The sequence below is a fragment of the Dendrobates tinctorius genome, unplaced genomic scaffold, assembly GCF_039654945.1.
Source record: "Dendrobates tinctorius isolate UK_male_01 unplaced genomic scaffold, ASM3965494v1 ptg000083l, whole genome shotgun sequence".
NCBI lineage: Eukaryota > Metazoa > Chordata > Amphibia > Anura > Dendrobatidae > Dendrobates > Dendrobates tinctorius.
Window position 1 is genome coordinate 13,195,302 of NW_027361751.1, and position 24,373 is coordinate 13,219,674.

Sequence of the window (24,373 nt, forward strand, 5' to 3'; positions counted from 1 at the left end):
GGCACTGATCTCTTCTACCGGACATAGTAGGCTTTGTTCATTTAATGGGGCACACTGGTCCTCAGCTGTACCCACACTAGTACCTGCTATATGTCCAGCTCTAGGGAGACTTGCTCCCACCGCAATCCCCCTATCATTCTTTACTTTGCCTGCTCTTACTGTAAGAAGAAACTGCCCTCAGGCCAGCACTTGTACCGACTGCAGCCCTCCCATGATTCAAAACCCTCCACTGCCTGGAATGACAGTGCACCCTGTGCCTACTCCCCCCTACCTGGACTGTCCCATTATCAAAATCTGTTGCTGACCTAATGCGGTTTCCCAGCCGCTGATTTCGATCATCGAACGTTTGCCTATTAAAGTAGCAAACACTGGTGCCCTGATTGTTCCATGGGATGGCTCAAACTCACCCCATTTACTCAGACATGGCATATTGCGCAAAAGTTTAAGGAAGCAGTCCCATTCTTCATCCTCTTGATCTCTTCTCCATCTGCATCTTCCAGAATGGCCTATTTCCCACTCTACCTCCCCCAGTCCTTATATTGCCCAAGGGTCTGACCTCCAATCAGAGTCAGACATGGCCTTGACTGTGCAAGCATCCAAGCTGCGGGACATGGACAGTCTTATTCTTGCTATCATTCAGATCCTCAACATCAAGGAACAGAATTCCCCTGCTACAAAACAAAGTTTGCTTCAAGAGAGTAAAACACCCTCCCTGGGCGCTTTCAAACCATAAAGAGTTTGATGAGATATTTTCTTATGGTTGGGAGCATCCGGACAAACGTTTCCATAGAAAGAGGCATATGGATATTCAATACCCCTTTCCCCCCTGAGCTGCTCAAACTTTAGGGTGAGTCCCCGGCTGGCCTCCCAACACGATCCTTCATCTCTTGGATGGCGATTCCCTCAAGGATCCTTCCGATACACTTGGAATTGCTGGCCACGTCCGCCTTTGAGTTCCTTGCTCTGCCCCACCTCCACCTGGGCCAAGCTCCTTCGTCAAGACATCCTTTCAGGTACCCCATCTAACAAATTATCTGATCTTGTGGATCAAATTGCCCATGTTGTTAAATATCTCCTCGCAGCATCTTTCAACGCTGCAGGTTGCTCAGCAATCGCTACCAGTAACATTGCGGCAGTTCACCAAGCTCTTTGGCTAAAGGCTTGGAATGCAGACGCTACTTCCAAAAAAATCAGTTTCTCCTATCAGGGTATGCGCCTGTTTGGAACCAGACTGGATTAGATTATCTCTGACACTGCTGGTGGGAAGAGTACCCCTCTTGCCCAGCAAATACCCCTGTCAGAAAATGCACCTTGCATTTTTGCTTCTTTTGACAATTTTCATCTGCTGGGATATCTAAACACCGGGACCCAACCCCTGCATGACAGAAAAAGAGGAGACCCTCTTTCAAGCCAGGTCCTTCCTGATGGCCACGTAGCCATCAAAGAAAGCCCTCCAAGCCCTTTCTTGGCATGACGCTTCGCACCACCCCTAGGGTGGCCAGTCATTTCCTATTCAGGGATGTGTGGCTATCCATAGTAGCAGACACCTGGGTCAGAGAGGTAGTCTACACCATTTACAAAACAGAGTTTGCCTCGCCCCCATTATTTTTTTCGAGTCTTGGTTCCCAAGAGACCCTTCACTGGTTTCCGGGTCCTTTCATGCAGTCACCTCACTTTTTCAATCCAGCATCATTATTCCTGTTCGTCCTTGGGAGAGCTTTTCAGGTTTCTATTCAAACCTCTTTGTGGTCCAAATAAAAGGATTTTTCTGTCTGCCCTATCCTGGACATCATGCTCCTTGAGAAGAGTGTGCGATTTCATCACTTCAGGATGGAGTCCCTTTGTTCGGTGATTGTCTCTATGGAAACAGCAGAGTTCCTCTATGCTGTAGACATTCAAGATGATAACCTCCATATCCCAATCTGAAAATCTCATCAGATGTTCCTTCGCTGTGCCTTCCAGGATTCACACTTTGAATTCCATTGTGCTCCTTTGCGGTCTTGCCTCAGCCCCCAGGGTCTTCTGAAAGGTCATGGCTGCAGTCATTTCTCTCCTTCGCTCCAAGAGAATCCTGATGATCCCTTATCTGGATGACCTTCTGATCAAAGCTTTGTCCTATTGGAATTGCTGCTAAAATCTGCACTTACCTCTCGAGACACTGTCCTACCTGGGCTGGCTCATAAATACTGCAAAATAGTCCGATTCCGGGCCCAACGCCTAGTTTTCCTAGGCACGCTCTTCAACACTGCACGAGCCAGAGTTTCTCTTCTCAGAGAAAAGGTCTCTTCCCTTCTAAGGATTCGTTCTCCCAAACACCCATTTCCCCATCCACTTAGAACCTTAGGTAGCCGCTATGGAGGTGGTTCCCTTCGTGCAGTTTCATACTACTCCTCTTCAACTCGCACTCCTATCAAATTGGGATTAAAAAAAAAAAAAACCTTTTCTCTATTGACAAACCCCATTCTTCTCCCCCTGCAAGACAGTCGCTGCCATGGTAGCTTCTTTCTCCCCTCATTTCCCACGGCAGATAATTTTCCCACTATACTGGCAGATCATGACGACGGACGCTAGCGTCATCAGTTGGGAAGCAGTCCTTCACCAGTTAACCGTCCAGAGCCGTTGGAAATCTAGGGAGTCCTTGCTTCACATCAACATCCAGCAACTAAGGGCCATCTATCTCACTGTCCAGCACTGGCGGGATCTTTAACAGGTTGCCGTGTGAGCTTTCAGTCCTACAGTGCAACAGCACTGGCATACATAAAATCACCAGGGCGGAAATCAAAGCAGATCCATCGCATCATAGCTTGGGCTGAAGAGGAAGTGCCCGCTATATCCACAGTCCACATTCTCAGAGTGGACTACTGGCCAGGAGACTTTGAAAAAGTAGTTAATGAACCAACTGGTTTTCAGGCAAATATGTCTGAGGTGGGGCACACCTGACATCGATCTGATTGCATCCAGGATGAACAAAGGTCCTCACTTCAGCTCTAGGTCTCGCCACCTGCCCTTGCGATCTGCTCCAACGCTCTGGTTCTCCTGTGGTCACAGTTCCGCCTGCCATATCTCTTCCCGCCTCTGCCGCTGATTCCCAGGATCCTCAAGAAATCCAAGGCGCAAGAGAGTTCCGGTTATCCTTGTGGCTCCCGATTGTTTTAGAAGAGTTTGGTATGCAGAAGCTGTCAACCTAATCACAGACATCTCGTGGAGACTCCCTTCTCAGGATCCCCTCTTCCACCAGAATTCTCAAATTAGTGCAATGTCTGTTGAAGCCACAGTCCTGAAGCATGCATGTTTTTCCGATCAGGTCATCCAGTCCATGATCAAAGCGAGCAAGCCTTTGTATCCCGCATCTACCACCGCACGTGGAAGGCCTTTTTTTGCAGGTGTAAAGCAGAACACGCAGCTCTTTTGTCCTTTTCTCTTCCATCCTTTCTGACCTTTCTTCAGTCAAGTTTCTAGTCTGCAGTCTCTCTCTGCCCTCTCAATCCTGTTCCAGAGAAACCAAGCTAATTCTGCTCTTCCCTACCATCCTCCCGTGGACCTCAACCTAGTCCTAAACGCTCTTCAGGATTCCCCTTTTTGAGCCCACTGGGGACGTGTCTCAGTCTTCTGGAATGTTGCCTTCCTGGAGGCAACGACTTCCATCAGGCACATTTCATAGCTGGTGGTTCCTTCATGTCGCTCGACCTTCCTTGTCCTTCACAAAGACAAGCTGGTGCTACATCCAAATCCTTCCTTTCTCCCAAAGGTGGTGGCTCCCTTCCACCTCAATTACAATATAGCTTTTCCTCTGTTTTGTCCATCTCCTACTCACCCTTGGGAAAAATCCTTCCACAAGTTGGACGTTGTCAGAGCTCTGTCTTTCTCTCCAGAACTGCATCTTTCAAACAATCCAACTCCTCATTTGCAATGAATCGCCTGCTGGATTCACTCCACCATCCCTGATGACTCTGCCTAGATTCCAAGCTCACTCCACTCGAGCAGTTGGGGCTCTTGGGCTGTTAGCCATCAAGTCTGCACGTCGCATCTCAGCAAGGCTGCTACATGGTCTTCAGTACATATATTCTCAAAGTTTTGCAGAGTGTATAACTATACCTCTGCTGATGCGAGCTTAGGTAGGAAGGGGAAGAATCTTGGAGTGAATTTGCATATTCCCAGTGCCTTCTGGGATAAGTGAAGAGTCTCCACGAGCTCAACGATCACTGGATTTTGGCCGTTGCAGCTGAAAAGAGGAAATCGGTAAACCAGGGGAAGAGTCCTGAGGAGAGAATTTGCATATTCCCATTGACTTCTGGGATAAGTGAAGTGTCTCCATGAGCTCAACGATCACTGGATTTTGGCCGTTGCAGCTGGAAAGAGGAAAATCGGTAAACCAGGGGAAGAGTCCTGAGGAGAGAATTTGCATATTTCCAGTGCCTTCTGGGATAAGTGAAGTGTCTCCATGAGCTCAACGATCACTGGATTTTGGCCGTTGCAGCTGGAAAGAGGAAAATCGGTAAACCAGGGGAAGAGTCCTGAGGAGAGAATTTGCATATTTCCAGTGCCTTCTGGGATAAGTGAAGAGTCTCAGCGAGCTTGACTCATTTTTCATCGCATTGAAATCTTTCACAATAACAATATGGAAGACGCCAGGAGCCATTTGGTGAGCTGCATTTCTTGCTACATGTTCACAGACTTACCAGTGGAAAAGCCAAACTTCACATGCCACAAATGCAAGTTTTTGTCCCTGTTGGAGGAAAAGTTGCAAAATCTCAGAGAGGTTAGCTACATTGAAGATCATTAAGGAAGGTGAAGAGTTCTTAGACAGAGCAGAATTCTCTCTTCATGTTACAGAAAGAGAAGAAATTCGAAGTGCACCTGAAGAAACAGAGGAATGGAAACATGTGACCCAGAGAAGCAGGAGGATCGGGAGGCAGTCAGCACCCATACTGCTAAGGAACCAGTACCAGGCTCTTACACAGGAGAAAGATGAAGAAATACATCAGGATAAGACTATGCCCACAAACAGCAACCTTGTACGCCTTCAGAATCCTCCTGGATGGAGAAAGAAAAATGTTGTGAAGAAGAAACGGAGAGTGGTGGTCATGGGGGATTCCCTGTTGAGAAGAACAGAGGCCGCTATCTGCAGGCCGGATATAACATCATGAGAAATGTGCTGTCAAGGATTTGGATTTCTGGATCACGGAATGAATTACCTATACGATGGACTACTTGCTAGAGATGGGGTGCACCTTACGAAGACTGGAAAACATGTATTTGGAAGTAGCCTTGCTAAACTCATCAGGTGAGCTTTAAACTAGAACAATGTGGGAAGGGAAGCAAAAGGCCAGAAAAAGCCCTACACCTGACAAATGCTATTGAGAACTCTGCTATCAGAAGTGGAAGGAAGAACAAAGACAAAAGAATCTAAATAATAAAGATATTGGAGAAAGAGAAACCAATCACAAACTAAAATGTTTCTATACTAATGCACAAAGCATGGGCAACAAACAAGGAGAATTGGAACTACTAATGCAGGAAAAGAAATATGATGTCATTGGAATCACTGAAACTTGGTGGGAAGATACACGATTGGAATACAAGACTAGAAGGATACAACTTATTTGCTAGAAACAGACTTGATAAACGAGGAGGAGGTGTCGCATTGTATGTTAGAAACGCGTATATCTGCACAGAGATTGAAGCTTCAGAGACTGGGAGTTCTGTGGAAACTGTTTGGGTAAGAATACAAGGACAGAGCAATGGAAAGGACACCATTGTAGGCATTTACTACAGGCCGCCTGTGCAAGCTGAAGATACGGATCAACTCTTTATGCATCAAATGGCCAAATTCTCCAAAAAATATGACAGTTGTCATGGGAGATTTCAACTATCCTGACATTTGTTTGGAATCTCTCTCAGGCAAAACTAACAGGTCAAGGAAATTCTTATTCTCTCTTGCTGACAACTTTATCTTCCAAAAGGTAGGGGAGCAAAAAAGTGGAACCGCTTCCTTGGATCTAATCCTTATAAACAGGGAGAAAATGGTTGAGGAGGTAAAAGTGGCTGGGACCCTAGGAGGTAGCGACCATGCTATTTTAGAATTTTGGGTAACTAGAGGAGGAAGACCTGTGAAGACTCAGACGTCAAGGTTAGATTTCAGAAAGGTAGATTTTAAGGGATTCAGAAAGAGAATTGGAGGAATCCAATGGCTGGATATCCTTAAGGACCAAAATGTCCAGGAAGGATGGGAAATCTTGAAAAATGAAATTCTCTAAGCACAATTGTTAACAATTCCAAAAAGAGGGAAGAATAGAAAGCATTTAAGGAAACCAGGATGGATGAACACAGAACTTAAGCACATGCTAAAAAGGAAGAAAGAAATGTTTATAAAAGGGAAAGAGGGAGGCATATCTAAAGAAGAATATAATGCTGTCTGCAGAACTTGCAGGGCCCAAATCACATTAGCTAAAGCTGACAATGAATCGAGGCTTGCAAGAGACGTCAAAAGCAATAATAAAGGATTTTGGGGATATGTCAAAAGTAAAAGAAAAGTCAAAGATGATATATGATTTTTACAGGATCAAAAGGATGAAATGGTAAGACAGGATGTTGAGAAGGCCGAACTTTTAAATTCCTATTTTGCATCTGTTTTCTCTCAGAAAGGAAATGTAACATCAACTGTTCTTCACTGTCCTATTAAGGGAATAAAAGAATCCAGGATATCTATAAACAGAGAGATAGTGAGGAAACACTTAGCTAACCTAAATGAATTATTCCCCAGAGTACTGAAGGAGATAGCAGAAGAAATTTTTGAACCCCTCTCCATAATCTTTGAAAATTCTTGGAGAACAGGAGAAGTCCCAGAAGACTGGAGAAGAGCAAATGTTGTTCCTATCTTCAAAAAGGGGAAGAAGGAGGACCCAGGCAACTATAGGCCGGTGAGTCTGACTTCTATACCAGGAAAGATCTTTTAACAAATTATTAAACAACATGTATGTAAATACCTGGATAAGAATGAATTGATTAAACAGAGTCAGCATGGGTTTGTAACTAATAAGTCATGTCAGACTAACTTAATTTCCTTCTATGACAGAATCACAGATTGGGTGGATCAGGGAACTGCTGCAGATATACTGTAGTATATCTTGACTTCAGCAAAGCATTTGACAAAGTATCTCGCACAATCCTTATTGAAAAATTGGCTAAGTATGGAATGGACAAGGCAACTGTTAGGTGGATTCATAACTTAGTGATCGGACCCAAAGAGTGGTCGTAAATGGCTGCACATCCAGTTGGAAGAATGTCTCAAGTGGGGTACCACAGGGTTCTGTCCTGGGCCCTGTATTATTCAACATCTTTATCAACGATTTAGATGAAGGGATTGAGGGTAAACTGATTAAATTTGGTGATGACACAAAGCTAAGAGGGATAGTTAATACTAGAGAAGAGAGAGAGAGGATTCAAAAAGATATAAATAAACTGGAGCAGTGGGCAGCAACTAACAGAATGGTTTTTAACAGGGAAAAATGCAAAGTACTCTTATTAGTAAATGACTCAATCATGTCTAACATATGGTAAAGCGGTCAACCCTTCTAAATAAAAAATGTCAAGTTCTTTCAAATTACAATTGCTGGTTGAGATAGCTTTGCAGAGAAATGTATGCACTTATCTCCTCCTAGTGGCAAGTGGAGGCATGAATAATTTCATACTTCTCACTGCGTCAAACCCTGGGAAGTTTCATAAAAGAAGTCACACGTCAGGCTTCTGATTTATCATATATCTTTATATCACAAATTTATCTTACACCGTTTTTTTCCAGTGGATTGTAGATAAAGATTGTGCAAATACTTTTCAGTTTCATCATACCGACTTAAAAACTTAGCGCTTCCTCTCTTGGGATTACGCACAAAATGCAATTAAAAGGAAATATAAAATAACTCTATATGTTTTATAGACAGATACAAAATACGTATATACAGGTTTAGTAGAGCCATACTCCATTTTTTAGTTCACACAAAGTCCTTAAGTTACACCCTACATCCATGTCTGTGGTGTCCATCCACGGTGCAGACGCTGCATCTCCACAAACCCTCTGGATTCATAGTAGACGTGACATAGGGAACGGAAACTCAGGATGTGCTTCTGATAACAGACGGTTACAGGCCCAGCATCTCACCACAGCCGCGTCCTGAGGACAGAGGACATAAACCAGTTACAGATTCCATATGACTGAATCATTAAACATTTACTTTTTCTACGGTACCAATATATTGAACCACACTGCACAAAAATGCATCTGTCCAGAAACACCAGAGCCTGTGCTTCACAATCTAGCTTTCCTATAGTGTACACAGGCCTAGCAGACAAATACAAACAGAACATACAAACTTCATGTAGTTGTTCCTGCACTCAGGGCTGTGGAGTCGGAGCCCACTTTGGTGGAGTCAGAATAAAATGGACCGACTTGTTTGTGGGGAATATTTTTTTCATAATAATTTGGGAAAGTTATGAAATATCCTATAAATGTCTGTCCTATTCCTGATCTAAGGTCAAGACTTTTAGCTGAGATGAATCTGTGCTGCAGTTTGTTATGTTCATGACAAGTAGTGAATCTCCTCTTCTAAAGATAAAAGGGAAAAAAACAAAACACACAGGGAAGGAATGCCTGCATTCATCTCAGAACTTCTGGAGTGAACAGGAAAGCAGGATTAAGGTAAGTACTTCTTAAAGCATATATAAACTTTCAATAAACTGTGCGTAAATCAATAGTCCAGTAAATGTTGTCTCCGTATGCTTGATGTTTTAGCTTGTTTTTCCTCTTAGCTCCTGTTTGGGAAATTAGCTGCTCTGATGACTTATATATACACTATACATAGAATATAAGGGGAAAAACTGTTTTCTAATATCTCAAATTCAGAAATACAGTAACAGGATTGATAAGGACATATATATTTGTGTGTGTGTGTGTGTTCTGGAATATGATTAAGCACAAACATGCTCCCTCCCTCCTCCCCTCTTCATAGACTGTGAAGAAATATGATGTAAAGCATTTAGTGAGCTGTATTCCAAGACAAGCCTGACATTGAACGTTCAGAGTAAAGCTATCTAACAACATATTTTATGAACTTTATACTTATCTGTCCTATTGATTCATGCAAAGATTGTTTTATTTCTGTCTTAAATTATACACTGCATGATTCCCTATTCTTGTAAGAATTACAATATACATTTTTTTTTTTAAAAGGACAATTTTGAGAGCAAATTTAAATAATTACAAAATGTCTAAGAAGCATGTTATGAAGTCAGCTGTATTTGAGCATTTCACAGTGACTCAAGATAAAAAACATTTTTGTGTGTCAGTGTATAAGTGACCCAGATGAAAACAAATACTGTAAAGCCAAAATCAGTGCATACTCGGGCAGTGATAAAAATGCTCCTTCAAGAGATTTCCAATCTAAAAAGAACTTTACAATGCTGCCACCCAGAAGATTACAAAGCTGCGATTGGAAAGATATTACAGCAGCACCAAGAAACCAGAGCCCAGCACTTCCCGCCATTCAAAGGAGGAGGAAAAAGCATCTCAAACATCAGTTACAAGAAATTTTGTACGTGACAAAGTTAAAGTAACAATGACAGCAGATGTGTTTAAAAGAAAGCTCATTGAGCTTGTTGTGAAGGACAGTGTACCATTATCATTATTTGCACAAACAGCTTTTACAGCTCTTAATGGAGAAATGGCCCGCAAACTTGGTGTTTCTCTGGAAAGAGAAAGTATTAGAAAATTAGTGATTGAAAAAGCCCTTAACCAAAAGGAAGATCTTAAAAAGACTCTCAGGAGACGCTTTGTGTTTCTTAAAATGGATGCCTCCACACGTGACAGAGTGAACTATTTTGCTATCAACGTTCGATATGTTTGTGACAACAAAAAAATTGTTACTAAGATGCTAGCAGTAAAAGATACTAAAGCTCATCACAGCAGCCAGTTTCTCCAGACCTTAGTGGAAAAAGTTCTGCAAGATTATGAACTCTTTTTGCTTCACAAGTCTTCCCTATTCATCACATGCGCTGTGTTGTGCACACGCTGCAGCTGGCAATAAAAGATAAAACTGCAAGAGGAACATGCTGGAACTCTGATTAGTAAAGTGAGGAAATTGGCTATTGCTGCCAGAACCCATAAAATTGATTCCATCTTTAAGAGACGTGCTGGAAAAGGGGCAATTGTGGATCAAGCCACTCGGTGGGACAGCACCTATTTAATGATTGAGCGATTGCTTGAGCTGAAACCCTTCCTTGTAGATATGGCCAACCCTCAAGTAACACTGCTTGAAGGTCAATGGACACAGGTGGCTGAATTGAAGGAATTACTTCAGCACCCATTTACAGTGACTAAAAAGTTACAAGCTGAGGATTTAACTCCTGGCATTTTTATAAAGGAGTGGAAGATCTTGTTGTTTTGCCTGTCCCAAAGAGGTTTAATCGCAGATGGCATTGCTTCTTCAATGAAACGGAGCAAGACACTGCTATTAGAAAATAAAATTCTTCTGGCAGCTGTTTACGTGGACCCGAGTCATTGTGTATTGCTGGACGATCAACGGCTTACTAAAGGAAAAGAAGCTCTGATTGAGGTTGCAGTGAGGATGAGTGGGCTACAGGACGGCCAAGAGCAAGCGGACTCGGTTCCTGACGTTTCTTCATCCTCATCAGATGAGGAGTTTGATTTCAAAAAGTATTTGGACAACATGGAGCAAGCAAAGCGTTGCCGCAGGGGGAAAAGAATACACTCCCATAGAAAACAGTGACCATATTTCAGCAACATTTTTTTTCTTGCTCTCAAGTAGAAGAGTTCAATCGTTCATCAAAACTGACTATGCACGAAGCAATTCTTTTATACTCTGAAATAGTTAGAAATGTTGCCCAGGTGGTTACAGCTTTGCCACCAACCCAAGTTAGTGTAGAGAGGTTGTTCTTTGGCCTTAACACAATTAGGTCAGATTTGAGGTCATCTATGAAGGAGGATCTGATGGAGGTGATACTATTTCTCAGAACAAATTCATAGACTGCGCAAATGTTATTCAGTACGTTTGTTAAATTATATTTTTTTCTACTTACTGCATAGTGTATAATAAACTGTAAGGCTAAGAGCACACGTAGCAGAAAATTTCTGCTGGAAAACCTGACTCCCTTCCCAGAAACCGCGCGTTTTTTCGCGCAGAAAAGGCGCGGGTTTTTTTCGCGCGTTTTCAAAACGCATAGAAATAGCCAGAAAATGCGGAAAAAATTTTCCGCAAAATTAATGAGCATGCTGCGTTTTTTTACCGTGATGCGGTTTTTTCGCGGTAAAAAAAAACTCATCAGTATGCACAAAAAGTGCAAAATGCATAGAAATGAATGGTAAGCTTATTTTTAGTGGTTTTATTGGAAAAACCGCTAAAAAAACGCTGTGTGAACACAGCCTAATTGTGCCAAAGCTTTTTTGTTCTAAAGTTGTATTCCAATAAATATATTATGTACTTTCTAAATGGCTTGATTATTGTATCATAATAATGATTAAAAGCCTGATGTTACCATTTTCCTACAGTAAACTTCTCACTTAAACATGAGCCATGTAGGAGGGAGTCGGAGGTTTGGCTTACCGACTCCACAGCCTCGCCTGCACCATCACATGATGATACTCCAGCTGCGAATTTACATACAATGCCACAAAACACTATATGAAAAGAAGGGTATGATGTTATCTGGGGTCCATGACTTCCATCATTGTAGGGTGCACAGCTCTCTGCAAAATTCTAGACCTGCACAAGGCTGGGATGGGCTACAGGACAATATGCAAGCAGCTTGGTCAGAAGGCAACAACTGTTAGCACAATTATTGAGAAAATGGAAGAAACACAAGATGACTGTCGGTCTTCCTCGGTCTGGGGCACCATGCAAGATCTCTCCTCGTGGGATAACGATGATACCATGTGCTGGAAGGATTCACCGGTTTCTGAACCAGGAGTGACAGGCACGTATGTGTTACACATACTCCCAGCCAGAACCTGTCCGGTGGGCGCAGTATCGCTCCATACACTTGTATGGAGCGAGGCTGTACCCTCTAGTGGACCACGCCTACTGACAGCCTCGCTCTATACAAGTGTCTGGAGCCAGGCTGCAACCACTAGTTAGGCACTGGCCGGGAGTATGCATAACTAATACGGCTCAGAAACCAGCGACTCCTCGAAGCGCACAGTGCGTGCGCTGGGACATTCATAAGTCTGTGCGACTGCAGACTTATTGAATTTGATATGACAACCCCATTAAGTTCTATAGATCGTAGTTTGGAAATTTGAGCTATTCTGGCAATATGCCAGTCATTTCCCATTTTTTTGCTATAGGAGGATATAACCAGTAGGAAGCAGTACAGGGGACTGCTCCACCTTCTCATGCCTCCAGTCCCAGCATTAACAAATAGCACCTTAAATAAACACTGCTAAATATTGCTACTACTAACATATCTTCATTACTATTTGTGCTTTATTTTAGGGTAAAGCCACGCATCACTCAGGCACTTCTAAGTCACCACCATAACGTTTTGTGACTCAAACTGATTGTTGTAAAGTTCTTTGACCACTAAGGGTCTATCCATTACCAGCTGCACCATTCTGCAGGCAAGCTGCTTTACCTGCAAACCATGCAGCCGATAATCAATATGAAAGCCCCACCACACAGCACGCAGATAGTTTTCTTGCATTGTGGTCACCCAGTATGACATTACTTTTAATGATATTGGATTCTGTAGCATTTTCAGATAGAAATAGCAGTTTCCAGCTTTGTCATTAGTACAAGTTTGATACTCAAGGCATCTCTGCTCATTAATATAAGTTTATATACAGTGAAAAGTTGAAAGGTTGAGAAGTTCCAGGGGGCCGAATACTTTCGCAAGGCACTGTGTAAAATACCATATGTCTTTGTACTGTTCGTTTCTGATCTGGGGTTTGCCAAATTAAGTTAAGAATCCGGCCAGAATTTACATAAAGGTTCCCCTTCAGAAGGTCTCCTCAGTCTACAGAATCAAAAGACCCACCATAAATCTCCAGTGTTTCCTTGGTTCATCAGCAGGACACTTGTCTTTCCCCTTATGTCGGAGGCACATTTTATACATCGGTGGAGGTTTTGATGAAGGCTCCGAGCTGTTTTGTGTTGACATCTTTCAGTTGATCCAGCTGCCTCCGTCCACGGCGCATGAGATATTCTATGTGCATGACGTCAGTCCTGGGGATTTTGGGATTTTTCCTGAATTCATGCTGGATTCGGGGCAAGAAACCTGGTTTGTCCTTTCCAGCTCGCAAGAACTGTTTGTATAGACTCATGACTTGTTTCTGGAGGTTGCTGTGTCTTATCATTGTGTGTCATAGCTGTAGAGACAGAACGCACAGATCCACTCATTACAAGATTATAAGTCTCATAGTGGCGAAGAATGATTTATAATACAAACCTAATACCACCCCAGCAGCCAATCAGAATGCAGAATGGTCACCGGCTGTCACACAAGTGGAGATTAGCTCCAGGTTAATGTTGGAAGGATAGTCCAGTTTCAGCAAACTTTATTCAATACATAATAAAATGTTACACAATTTTCAAACACTTTCTGCAGCTGCTCCTTGCTTCTGAGATCTCTGCTATCAGTCAGCGTGGAAAGGTTATTATTTCCCAAACCTCCAGTCCTCACGGCCCTTACAGGTTGTGCTTCCAGGATTTCCATAGTATTGGAACTTGGTGGGAGAATTCCTGATGCCTTGATACGTCCACCACATGTGTAATACTAAGGAAATCCTGAGAACCTGTGGGGGCCGTGAGGACTGCAGTTTGGGAAACACTGCCCCAGGGGATGAAAATCTGTCTTGGTCACGTGATGGAGAGAATGGTGGTAGCTAATGAAACTCTCCACGAGCAGCAGTCATTATTTATTTCATGAAGTCTTCACGAGCTGCAGACATTACCCATTTCATGACTGCAAGCAGAGATCTGAGAAACAAAGTGGATTAGAAAATTGTATTACTTCAATTATACAAAGAATAAGCTTTGTGTCTGTGTTACTACCAGGGCTGTTGAGTCGGTAAGCCAAACCTGCGACTCCGACTCCTCAATTTCCCTTACACCGACTCCACGACTCCGACTCACACATATATTGCTTATATTTAAGTGAAAAATTTATTGTAGTACAATGTGAACATCAGACATTTAATAATTTCTATGATCCAATAATCAAGATATTTAGATAGAACATAATATCTATTTATTGGAATACAACTTTAGAACACAAAAAACTGTAATAAATTGTAAATATGTAATACACTGTATAATATCGATTACATATTTACAGTACTGACCAAAAGTTTGGACACACCTTCTCATTCAAAAAGTTTTCTTTATTTTCATGACTATGAAAATTGTAGATTCACTCTGAAGTCATCAAAACTATGAATTAACACATGTAGAATTATATAATTAACAAAAAGTGTGTGTGATATACAATGTCTGTGAGGTACGGGGTTTTGTCTACAAAAATATGATGTTTTCTGTTGTAACTTTCCAGAAAGATCCGGCACTATATGACAATGCAGGCTGCTAGCTCTGCAGCTTCACCCCTCCTCCCTTCACACACACACAGAGCAGTGTCACCCACCCTTCTTTTCCAGCCTGTGTTCGCACTAGTAATAGGAGACCCCCTGCTGTTACAACCATTTGGCTCCTCTTCTCTCAGCTAAAAGAAAAAGTGCGGGAAAAGGGTCTTTGTCTGAAATCAAGGTTAGAAGTAAACCTTTAAGAGCCTGCCCTGCGAAAACCGTACAAAGTAGAGATATGAAAATCATATTTTTGTAACCTGAGCGGTCCCAGCTTCGATACCGCGTCTCTTTCGGAGTCCTAACCTGTCCACACCCTGAGATATGATTTGCTCCCAAATGGACGGTCATATCGCATAGATGTGTGATGTTTTCTTGATGGGCTCATTACGCTGGGAAACATGATACCACTGAGGAGTCCATACCAGCTTCTCCCATAAAGTTATAGCTAATCTAAGTTTTGTAGCCAAATTATAACTTGGATGAGAGAGGTGGGATTAACCCAGAATGCACCTCTCCGTGATGTCACATCGCAGAGTCTATAAGGCAATCCCTTGGCAAAACCAGCTCAGAAGAGCTCCATTCCTTGTGCTGACAAGAACTCCAGATGAGTGGAGATGTGTGGCTCCACCCCTCTCAGCCGCATGGTTTTGCCTAAAGAGCCATGAACAACCGTGAGTGTACTTTCTATGTTCATACATCTTTTATTTTATATTTGTAACTGTACATAATTAATATCTCAACTTTATAGCAACGTTTATCTGTAATCACTGCCCTATTTTTTCGGGGAATAAATGATTTAATATTTAGCCTGTCTCCGTGCTCTAAGAATCGAACTATACGCCTTTGATAGATAATCGCTACTAATTCAAGCGGTTTACCACGGACCCTCTTAAGTTAACACTGTGAATTAAGTAACCGTGACTGGTGGCAGCACGTTGTGTACGGCTATTGCGGCTTGCTGGCAGTACAGAAGGGTCTTATATTGCTGAATGAGGGGCTGCGGCCACAGCATTGATAATTCCCTTACTGCAGAAGCCTAATTGCCGGTTCACAACAGGCAGCCCGTTCGGCGACTAATTATCCTAGGTGCAGTTCCCTGACTGACCTGAGGGTAAGGGTGGCGCCGGAGAGCTGCGAGTTCCAAAGTGGAACTGAGAAAGTGGGATATACATAAATCCCTGCAGTACTTGGAAGATTGATAGCAGTGGTGGGGCATCCAAATTAAACTCCCCCTGCGGCAAATTGTCAGAGCGGGATTAGCTTGCTGGATATTTTTGGTCACATGGTGCCAGTGGTGGGATAACTAAGATAAGCCCCCCACTGTGCCTGTGATAGCCGTGTGCCGGCAGTGTGTCTCGTCCCTCCGTCCGCTGATACACCCGTGTCAGTGGTGGGACTGTGACATAGTGGTGACACAGGGTCCGCTGTCCGTCGCGTTTTGGTGGCAGCGGGACCCCCGTCAGTCGCCCGTATTTGGACGAACAGTGGTGGGCTGTTCGTCACAGTGTGAAACAATTGAAAACATGTCTTATATTCTAGGTTCTTCAAAGAAGCCACCTTTTGCTTCGATGACTGCTTTGCACACTCTTGGCATTCTCTTGATGAGCTTCAAGAGGTAGTCACCGGAAATGGTCTTCCAACAGTCTTGAAGGAGTTTCCAGAGATGCTTAGCACTTGTTGGCCCTTTTGCCTTCACTCTGCGGTCCAGCTCACCCCAAACCATCTCGATTGGGTTCAGGTCTGGTGACTGTGGAGGCCAGGTCATCTGATGTAGCACCCCATCACTCTCCTTCTTGGTCAAATAGCCCTTACACAGCCTGGAGGTGTGTTTGGGGTCATTGTCCTGTTGAAAAATAAATGATGGTCCAACTAAACACAAACCGGATGGAATAGCATGCAGCTGCAAGATGCTGTGGTAGCCATGCTGGTTCAGTATGCCTTCAATTTTGAATAAATCCCCAACAGTGTCACCAGCAAAGTACCCCCACACTATCACACCTCCTCCATGCTTCACGGTGGGAACCAGGCACGTAGAGTCCATCCATTCACCTTTTCTGCGTCGCACAAAGACATGGTGGTTGGAACCAAAGATCTCAAATTTGGATTCATCAGACCAAAGCACTGATTTCCACTGGTCTAATGTCCATTCCTTGTGTTCTTTAGCCCAAACAAGTCTCTTCTGCTTGTTGCCTGTCCTTAGCAGTGGTTTCCTAGCAGCTATTTTACCATGAAGGACTGCTGCACAAAGACTCCTCTTAACAGTTATTGTAGAGATGTGTCTGCTGCTAGAACTCTGTGTGGCATTGACCTGGTCTCTAATCTGAGCTGCTGTTAACCTGCGATTTCTGAGGCTGGTGACTCGGATGAACTTATCCTCCGCAGCAGAGGTGACTCTTGGTCTTCCTTTCCTGGGGCGGTCCTCATGAGAGCCAGTTTCTTTGTAGCGCTTGAAGGTTTTTCCCACTGCACTTGGGGACACTTTCAAAGTTTTCCCAATTTTTCGAACTGACTGACCTTCATTTCCTAAAGTAATGATGGCCACTCGTTTTTCTGTACTTAGCTGCTTTTTTCTTGCCATAATACAAATTCTAACAGTCTATTCAGTAGGACTATCATCTGTGTATCCACCAGACTTCTGCACAGCAAAAGTGATGGTCCCAACCCCATTTATAAGGCAAAAAATCCCACTTATTAAACCTGACAGGGCACACCTGTGAAGTGAAAACCATTTCCGGTGACTACCTCTTGAAGTTCATCAAGAGTGTGCAAAGCAGTAATCAAAGCAAAAGGTGGTAACTTTGAAGAACCTAGAATATAAGAATATAAGACATATTTTCAGTTGTTTCACACTTTTTTGTTAATTATATAATTCCACATGTGTTAATTCACAGTCTTGATGACTTCAGAGTGAATCTACAATTTTCATAGTCATGAAAATAAAGAAAACTCTTTGAATGACAAGGTGTGTCCAAACTTTTGGTCTGTACTGTATGTATGTATATATATATATATATATATATATATATATATAAACACACACACACGCACACTATGACTTATCTCGGCTAAGACAAAGCCTAGATCCTCAGGCTACATTCACACTATGGGCGTAGCCAGGATCAAACCTGGGGGGGGGGGGGGCAGAACCTCATGCTGTTCCGCAGAATTTCATACTGCACACCTCAGCTGCTGCAGAACCTCATACTGCACACCCCTACAATTGAAAATAAAGCCTGCACCTTAAGAAGATGTGGTGAATGCAGTCTATTTATTCCAACTATCAATTGATGTTGATGTGTTACTGAAGATGAGCAATGCCTGTCCTGGGCGTCCTTTTGGGCAGCTATGAGGTGTCCCTGACTGGTGCTAAAAAAAAAAAAAAAAAAAAAGGAGTGTTAGTCTGTGTGCTATCTGGCTTTCATTCTTTTTGGTACAGATATGATATGGATACAGATATGGATATATAGATAGAGCAGATTTCTAATCTGTTTTTGCTATTGAAGACATTATCTATGAGCTCAAAAACCTTTCAGGTGATGCGGTTTTTTAAAAAGCTGATCTGCTTTTGCAACTGAAAAACGTATCCTCAAAAAACGCAGGAAAAACGCTGTGTGTGAATGTAGCCTTAGATCAGGAATACAACTGCCATTTATAGGACATTTCATAACTTTCCCAAATTCCTATGAAAAAATATTCAGCACATTCGGCATTGAACTACTGTACGCAATTTATTATATATTTTAGGAGTCGGAGTCGGTCCATTTTATACCGACTCCAGCTCTGACTCCGACTCCACAGCCCTGGTTACTACAATGACAAAAAGACTGACTGGCACTTCCAAGATAATGTGAACAGGTGCATACTAGGAGCAGCTACCTCCATATACAATAAACAAAAAAAGTTGCACTCTGTAGTGCTAAAGCATGTCAATATGAAATATATGAATTTAGACACTAGACATACATATTAGGATCCAGCCGTTTTGAGACCGCCCTGTCATTGGTTGCTGGGCATGCATGAATTGGCCAAATTATGTGCTAAGCATCTCATTTTCCTACTATCCAGAAGCAGTTTTGCTATTCATATTACATACTGTATATACTCGTGTATAAGCTGAGTTTTTCAGCAAGTTTTTTCTGCTGAAAACGCCCCCCTTGGCTTATACATGAGTCAACTGTCCCAGAAAGACGGTGGGGAGGGGAGAGCGGTGGAGCAGCGAGTCACAGAGGCAGGAGCAGGCAGTGAATATTCGTTTCTCTGTAATAGTGCACAGTTACAGCCGCCGGCTTCCAGTATACATCCTACTTACCTTCCCTGCGCGCCCTCACTGCATCTCGATCGTTCTGGCGCTAGAGGCTCTTCCAGCCGAGTGATCACGTGGCCCCACTCAATAAGGTAATGAATATTCACGCCTCTCCACTCCCATAGGCGTGGAGTGAATATTCATTACCTTAGCGAGCGGGGCCACATGATCGCTCGGCAGGAGGAGCTGCAGGCGCCGGAACTAGATGCAGTGAGGGCATGCAGGCAAGGTAAGTGGGATTTTTTTTTTATAGGAACCATGCAAACAAGGATAGGGGATAGAGAGTCATGCATACAAGGACGGGCGCGTGGAATCATGCATACAAGGACCAGGACGGGTAAGCCATGCATACAAAGACAGGGATCAGGAGACAATGCATAGCATACCCGGATTATACTCGAGTTAATAAGTTTACCCAGTTTTTCGTGGCAAAATTAGGTGTCTCAACATATACTCGGGTCAACTTATACTCAAGTATATATGGTATATTTCATATTGACATGCTTTAGCACTACAGAGCGCAACTTTTTTTTGTTTATTATATATGGAGGTATCTGCTCCTAATATGCACCTGTTCACATAGCTTGCAAGTGCCAGTCTTTTCGCCATTGTATATTAACTTACTGACTGAGCACTCAGCCCTTCAGCATGTGGTGGATTTTAATTGCCACATGGTCCTACATACCCATAAAATCAGACTTGGAAGAGAGGTTTTCACACCTACCCAGGAATTCAGACTTCAGTCTTAGGCCGGGTTCACACTTGCGAGAAAAAACACGCACGAGTCTCGCACATCAATATCCGTCACTGCCGCCAGCACTCGGGATCGGAGTGTGCGGCTGCATAGAAATACCTGCAGCCGCACACTCCGATCCCGAGTGCCGGCGGCAGTGCTGGATATTCAGGTGCGAGACTTGAGCGAGTTTCTCGCCAGTGTGATCCCGGCCTTGGAGAGGCATTCACACTAGACACGTTAGGACCCAGCAGTTTTGAGACCACCTTGTCACTGGCTGCTGGGCATGCATTAATTGGCCAAATTATGTGCTAAGCGTCTCATTTTTTCCTAGTATCCAGAAGCAGTATTGCTATTCATATTTCATATTGACATGCTTTAGCACCTCAGAGTTCAACTTCTTTTTTTTGTGGTACTACAATGTCATTACACATCCTAAAAGGTGGGATAAGTAAAAGAACAATCCTTTGGTACTTTTATTTAGAAGTTAATAGCCCAAAGTCTTAAAAAAAAAAAAAAAAAAAAAAGAAAAATACTATAATGTTCTACTCACAGAATTGCAAGCTGTTATTGCAAAATGCCGGTCATTCCCCACAACCACAGATGAGAAGTGAATGGGCAGCTGTAATGTTACTGTAGGAGGATATAACCAGTAGAAGCAGTACAGGGGACTGCTCCACCTTCTCATGCCTCCACTCAGGGTCTCACGTCACATCCTGTTTCTCAGTAGACAAACTAATATTTACATCATGTTGAGCAAACAGATCCTAACAGATGATGCAGGACCGGCTGGGGCGACAGGGCCGCTGGGCAAAGCCTCCGCCGGAGAGACAGGGACACTGGCAACTTCAGAAATCGATCCTTTTCTCTGGAGTTTTGTAGACCTAAGGCTTCTTTTACACTTACCGGGTTTTTTGTGGCCCATATTGCCGTGTTTTTTGCGGTCTCCCCAAAAACGGGCCACAAAAAACCTTCTCGGTAGTTTTTGCGGTACCATTGAAATCTATTGCGGCCGTGTCCGTGAAAAAATATCGACCAAGCTCGATATTTTTTCACGGCCGTATATACGGCCCTCAAGGCCATACGGTACACGGCGCTCCGATGAATTTTTGTGGGCTGTTTTTGTGGCCCCATAGAAATCTATTGGGGCCGCAAAAACACGGCAAGTGTAAAAGAACCCTAAAGCAATTTTTTTTGTATGTTTATTTCCGCTAGAGGGTTTTTCAGTATTTTTTTAGGCATCTTTTTCAAATCCTATTAAAAAATAATGTTAAACTAAGACCAAATGCGTTAATAAAACAGTGTGTTTTATTAACGCATTTGGTCTTAAAGCGCAGGTTTAACATTTATTATTTTTTAATAGTATTATATCTTCCTAGATGGTTCTAGGTTTACTTGCAGCTGACCCTATGTGTTTACATTAGCGCTGCTACGCATCCATTTTACTTTCTTTATCTTTTTCAAATCCATTAAACAATGAGGAAAACGTTAACATATTTTGTAAGTGAAAGTTTTTTTTTTGTTTTTTTTTTAAACTCTCTGCCTTTATATATTCAAGACTAAAGGCGCCATTAGGACATGTCAGCCCATGTGGGAAGGTCTAATGGAGTAGCAGCACATGCTTTATGGATCAGAAATAAAGAATTTGTTTCTTCTATACGGGGACCTACCATTTATCGCTTGCGTGTTTTGAAGCAAAAATGTGGACAGAACGCTCAAAAAGACAAGCTGGCGTATTTTAAGGCTATGTGCACACGTTGCGGATTCCGCACGGAAACGCAGGTAAAGTGACCTGCGGTTTTCCTGCGTTTTGGTCTGCGGTTTTGCCCTGCGGTTTCACACCTCTATTATGGTAAAGGTATGAAACCGCTGCGGAATCCGCACAAACAATTGACATGCTGAGGTTTGTAAACCGCGGAAAAATCCGTATCGTCAGCACAGCGTTTTTGAAACCCCATAGGGTTTCATTGTACTGTACATGGTCAGCGGAACTGCTGCGTTTCCGCAGGGCCAAAACCGCTGCGGAAATGCAGCAGAATCCGCAACGTGTGCACATAGCCTAAGCCTTCTCACTCATTTGCATTGTAAAGTATTGAGCATTTTCATGAAAAACATCTGAAGCATGGACGGCTCATTTCTTTTCAGCGCCCAAACATTGGCCATGTGCACACAGCCCTTTTGATGAGTTTTTTTTGGGTCACAGAGGAAACTACCGTAGATCAAAACCTCTAAGTTTTTTTAAATTTTCCTCTCTAAAAACATTATGTGCACATAGCCACTTAAATTCAATGTAATATCCACTTTGCTGTTGATATGAGAGGGGTTTTTTTTTTGCCTGCAGAGGTTTAGAAAAAGCACCAGGTGGAGAAAAAAGAAGTACACGTCCCTTCCATGCGAATCCTCCAGTAATCTGACCCAGGCTTCACACATCAAGTAAATAGGCTGCAAACATCGCATCACGAATAAAAGCTCTTCAAAAACAGTTTCAGGAAAAGAAAATCAAGTTTTCAAGAAGAAACCACTTCAGGGATCGTTTCTAGTTTGAGGAAGTTTTCCTAAAGAAATTTTGAAGAGTTGGAGATTTTTTTCCTGGTGTTCTTTGCAGTTTTAATTAGAAAGTGTCGGGGTTTGGAGAGGTTTCCTTCAGTCTCCGCTTTCTTTTTCCATACCAGGTCATTTTCAAAGCCTCTTTATGGAGAAAAAACAAAACTCAAAAACATTCTAATATGAACAGCAAAGTGGATTTCCCACAGAATTTCATATGGCCAGTTTTCAAAGAGTTTGAAATGGATTGTCAAGAGGAACTGTCCACTTAAAAAACCACCCTCAAAAACCGTGTGAACATCCCTTAAAAACATGCATTTCCTGAGACTTTTTCCTACCTCCCCAACACTTAGCCGTTCACCCCAATAATGGAATAGTGGACGGTGCCAACAGCAGGTCTCCAGGGGCGGACTGTATAAGACCCCATGTCTGCACCCCTGAACACCTATGCCAGCAGCAGGTCTCCAGGGGTGGGGGTTACTGTGTAAGACCCCATGTCTGCACCCCCCAACATACTGTACCTATACAAGCAGCAGGTCTCCAGGGGTGGGGGTTACTGTGTAAGACCCCATGTCTGCACCCCATAACATACTGTACCTATACAAGCAGCAGGTCTCCAGGGGTGGGGGTTACTGTGTAAGACCCCATGTCTGCACCCCCCAACATACTGTACCTATACAAGCAGCAGGTCTCCAGGGGTGGGGGTTACTGTGTAAGACCCCATGTCTGCACCCCATAACATACTGTACCTATTCAAGCAGCAGGTCTCCAGGGGCGGACTGTGTAAGACCCCATGTCTGCACCCCAGAACACCTATGCCAGCAGCAGGTCTACGGGTGGGGGTTACTGTGTAAGACCCCATGTCTGCACCCCCCAACATACCTATGATAGCAGCAGGTCTCCAGGGGTGGACTGTGTAAGACCCCATGTCTGCACCCCCATCACACTGCAGGACATACAGGCCTCACACAGTGACAGGATGCACTACTGTGCCCAGCAGAAACATGGCAGCTTATGGCAATGCACAAGGTCACAACCAGCTGGAATTGTTCCCGACGTGTGGCCCCAGACTGTAGTGACCAGCTGCACATCCTGGGAGTTGTAGTTCCACAGGAGCTGGCGACAAGTAGCAGATATTAATCCACGACCTATCCCCCAACCCGTATCAAGTTAAATGTGGAGCCCCCAGCAATGCATTACCTCCGAGACATATATCAAAGGAACTACAAGTCCCAGAACATCCGGCCACTCCGCAGGTTAGTATGACAACAAGGGCCGCAGCCGCCCATGTCACCGCGCCTTGGCTGTGACCTCCCGTGCCCCGCCGGTACACTCACCACCGACCTTCCTCCAGGACTCACACAAGCGTCACCGGAAGCCAGAACGCTCAACAATTCCCGGCCTCTGCTGCCACCTGCTGTCCGCACGTGGTCTCTGCAGCCTGTGTGTGGTCAGTGCGCTGCACAGCATCACAATGTCCGTCAATGGCCAATAGATAACGGTGACGTACGAGAAGCTGCATTGCGCTGTATCTGCTTTGTAGACTACACAGGGCCTTTGTTATTCTGCCAACTGGTCCAATGCTGACAGGAGGGCACACATGTAGTCACAGTAATGGCTGCAATTTGTGAACTTGACCAATTGTCATCCCCCATGTACAGAATCCGACCAGTCTCATCCCCCGGCTACAGAATCCGAACAGACTCATCCCCCGGCTGCAATATGCGACCGTTCTCTCATCCCCGGCTACAGAATCTGACCGTTCTCATCCCCGGCTACAATATGTGACCGTTCTCATCCCCGGCTACAATATGCGACCGTTCTCATCCCTGGCTACAATATGCGACCGTTCTCATCCCCCCGCTACGATATGTGACCGTTCTCATCCCCCGGCTACAATATGTGACCGTTCTCATCCCCCGGCTACAATATGTGACCGTTCTCATCCCCCGGCTACAATATGTGACCGTTCTCATCCCTCGGCTACAATATGCGACTGTTCTCATCCCCCGGCTACAATATGCGACCGTTCTCATCCCCCGGCTACAATATGCGACCGTTCTCATCACCCGGCTACAATATGTGACCGTTCTCATCCCCCGGCTACAGAATCTGACCGTTCTCATCCCCGGCTACAATATGCGACCGTTCTCATCCCCCGGCTACAGAATCTGACCGTTCTCATCCCCGGCTACAATATGTGACC

General features: G+C 43.7%; 1 protein-coding gene and 2 non-coding genes across 9 annotated transcripts; all 3 read right to left on the reverse strand.

Moving 5' to 3' along the window:
• Positions 1 to 7,744: 7,744 nt before the first annotated feature.
• Positions 7,745 to 23,659, reverse strand: SDHAF1 (succinate dehydrogenase complex assembly factor 1). 7 transcript variants are annotated; one of them, XM_073584132.1, is made up of 4 exons: positions 23,505 to 23,659; positions 17,827 to 17,953; positions 13,045 to 13,375; positions 7,745 to 8,170 (listed from the first exon to the last, which is right to left on the reverse strand). In XM_073584132.1, the coding sequence occupies exon 3, from the start codon at positions 13,361 to 13,363 to the stop codon at positions 13,115 to 13,117; it is 249 nt and encodes an 82-aa protein (XP_073440233.1). In that variant the 5' UTR covers positions 13,364 to 13,375; positions 17,827 to 17,953; positions 23,505 to 23,659; the 3' UTR covers positions 7,745 to 8,170; positions 13,045 to 13,114. The 7 variants fall into 7 exon arrangements, with proteins under 7 accessions (XP_073440233.1, XP_073440230.1, XP_073440228.1 ...); XM_073584129.1 differs by having other exon boundaries at positions 23,368 to 23,659; XM_073584127.1 differs by lacking the exon at positions 17,827 to 17,953.
• Positions 12,322 to 12,412, reverse strand: LOC141097246 (small nucleolar RNA SNORA47). The gene has a single exon (XR_012233905.1). It is a non-coding gene; the product is annotated as a small nucleolar RNA SNORA47 (small nucleolar RNA).
• Positions 20,243 to 20,318, reverse strand: LOC141097247 (small nucleolar RNA SNORA47). The gene has a single exon (XR_012233906.1). It is a non-coding gene; the product is annotated as a small nucleolar RNA SNORA47 (small nucleolar RNA).
• Positions 23,660 to 24,373: the final 714 nt, after the last annotated feature.

What these genes read in the sequence shown, in the direction of transcription:
- SDHAF1 (XM_073584127.1), bottom strand. Translation starts at nt 13,363, where the DNA reads ATGATAAGACACAGCAACCTCCAGAAACAAGTCATGAGTCTATACAAA.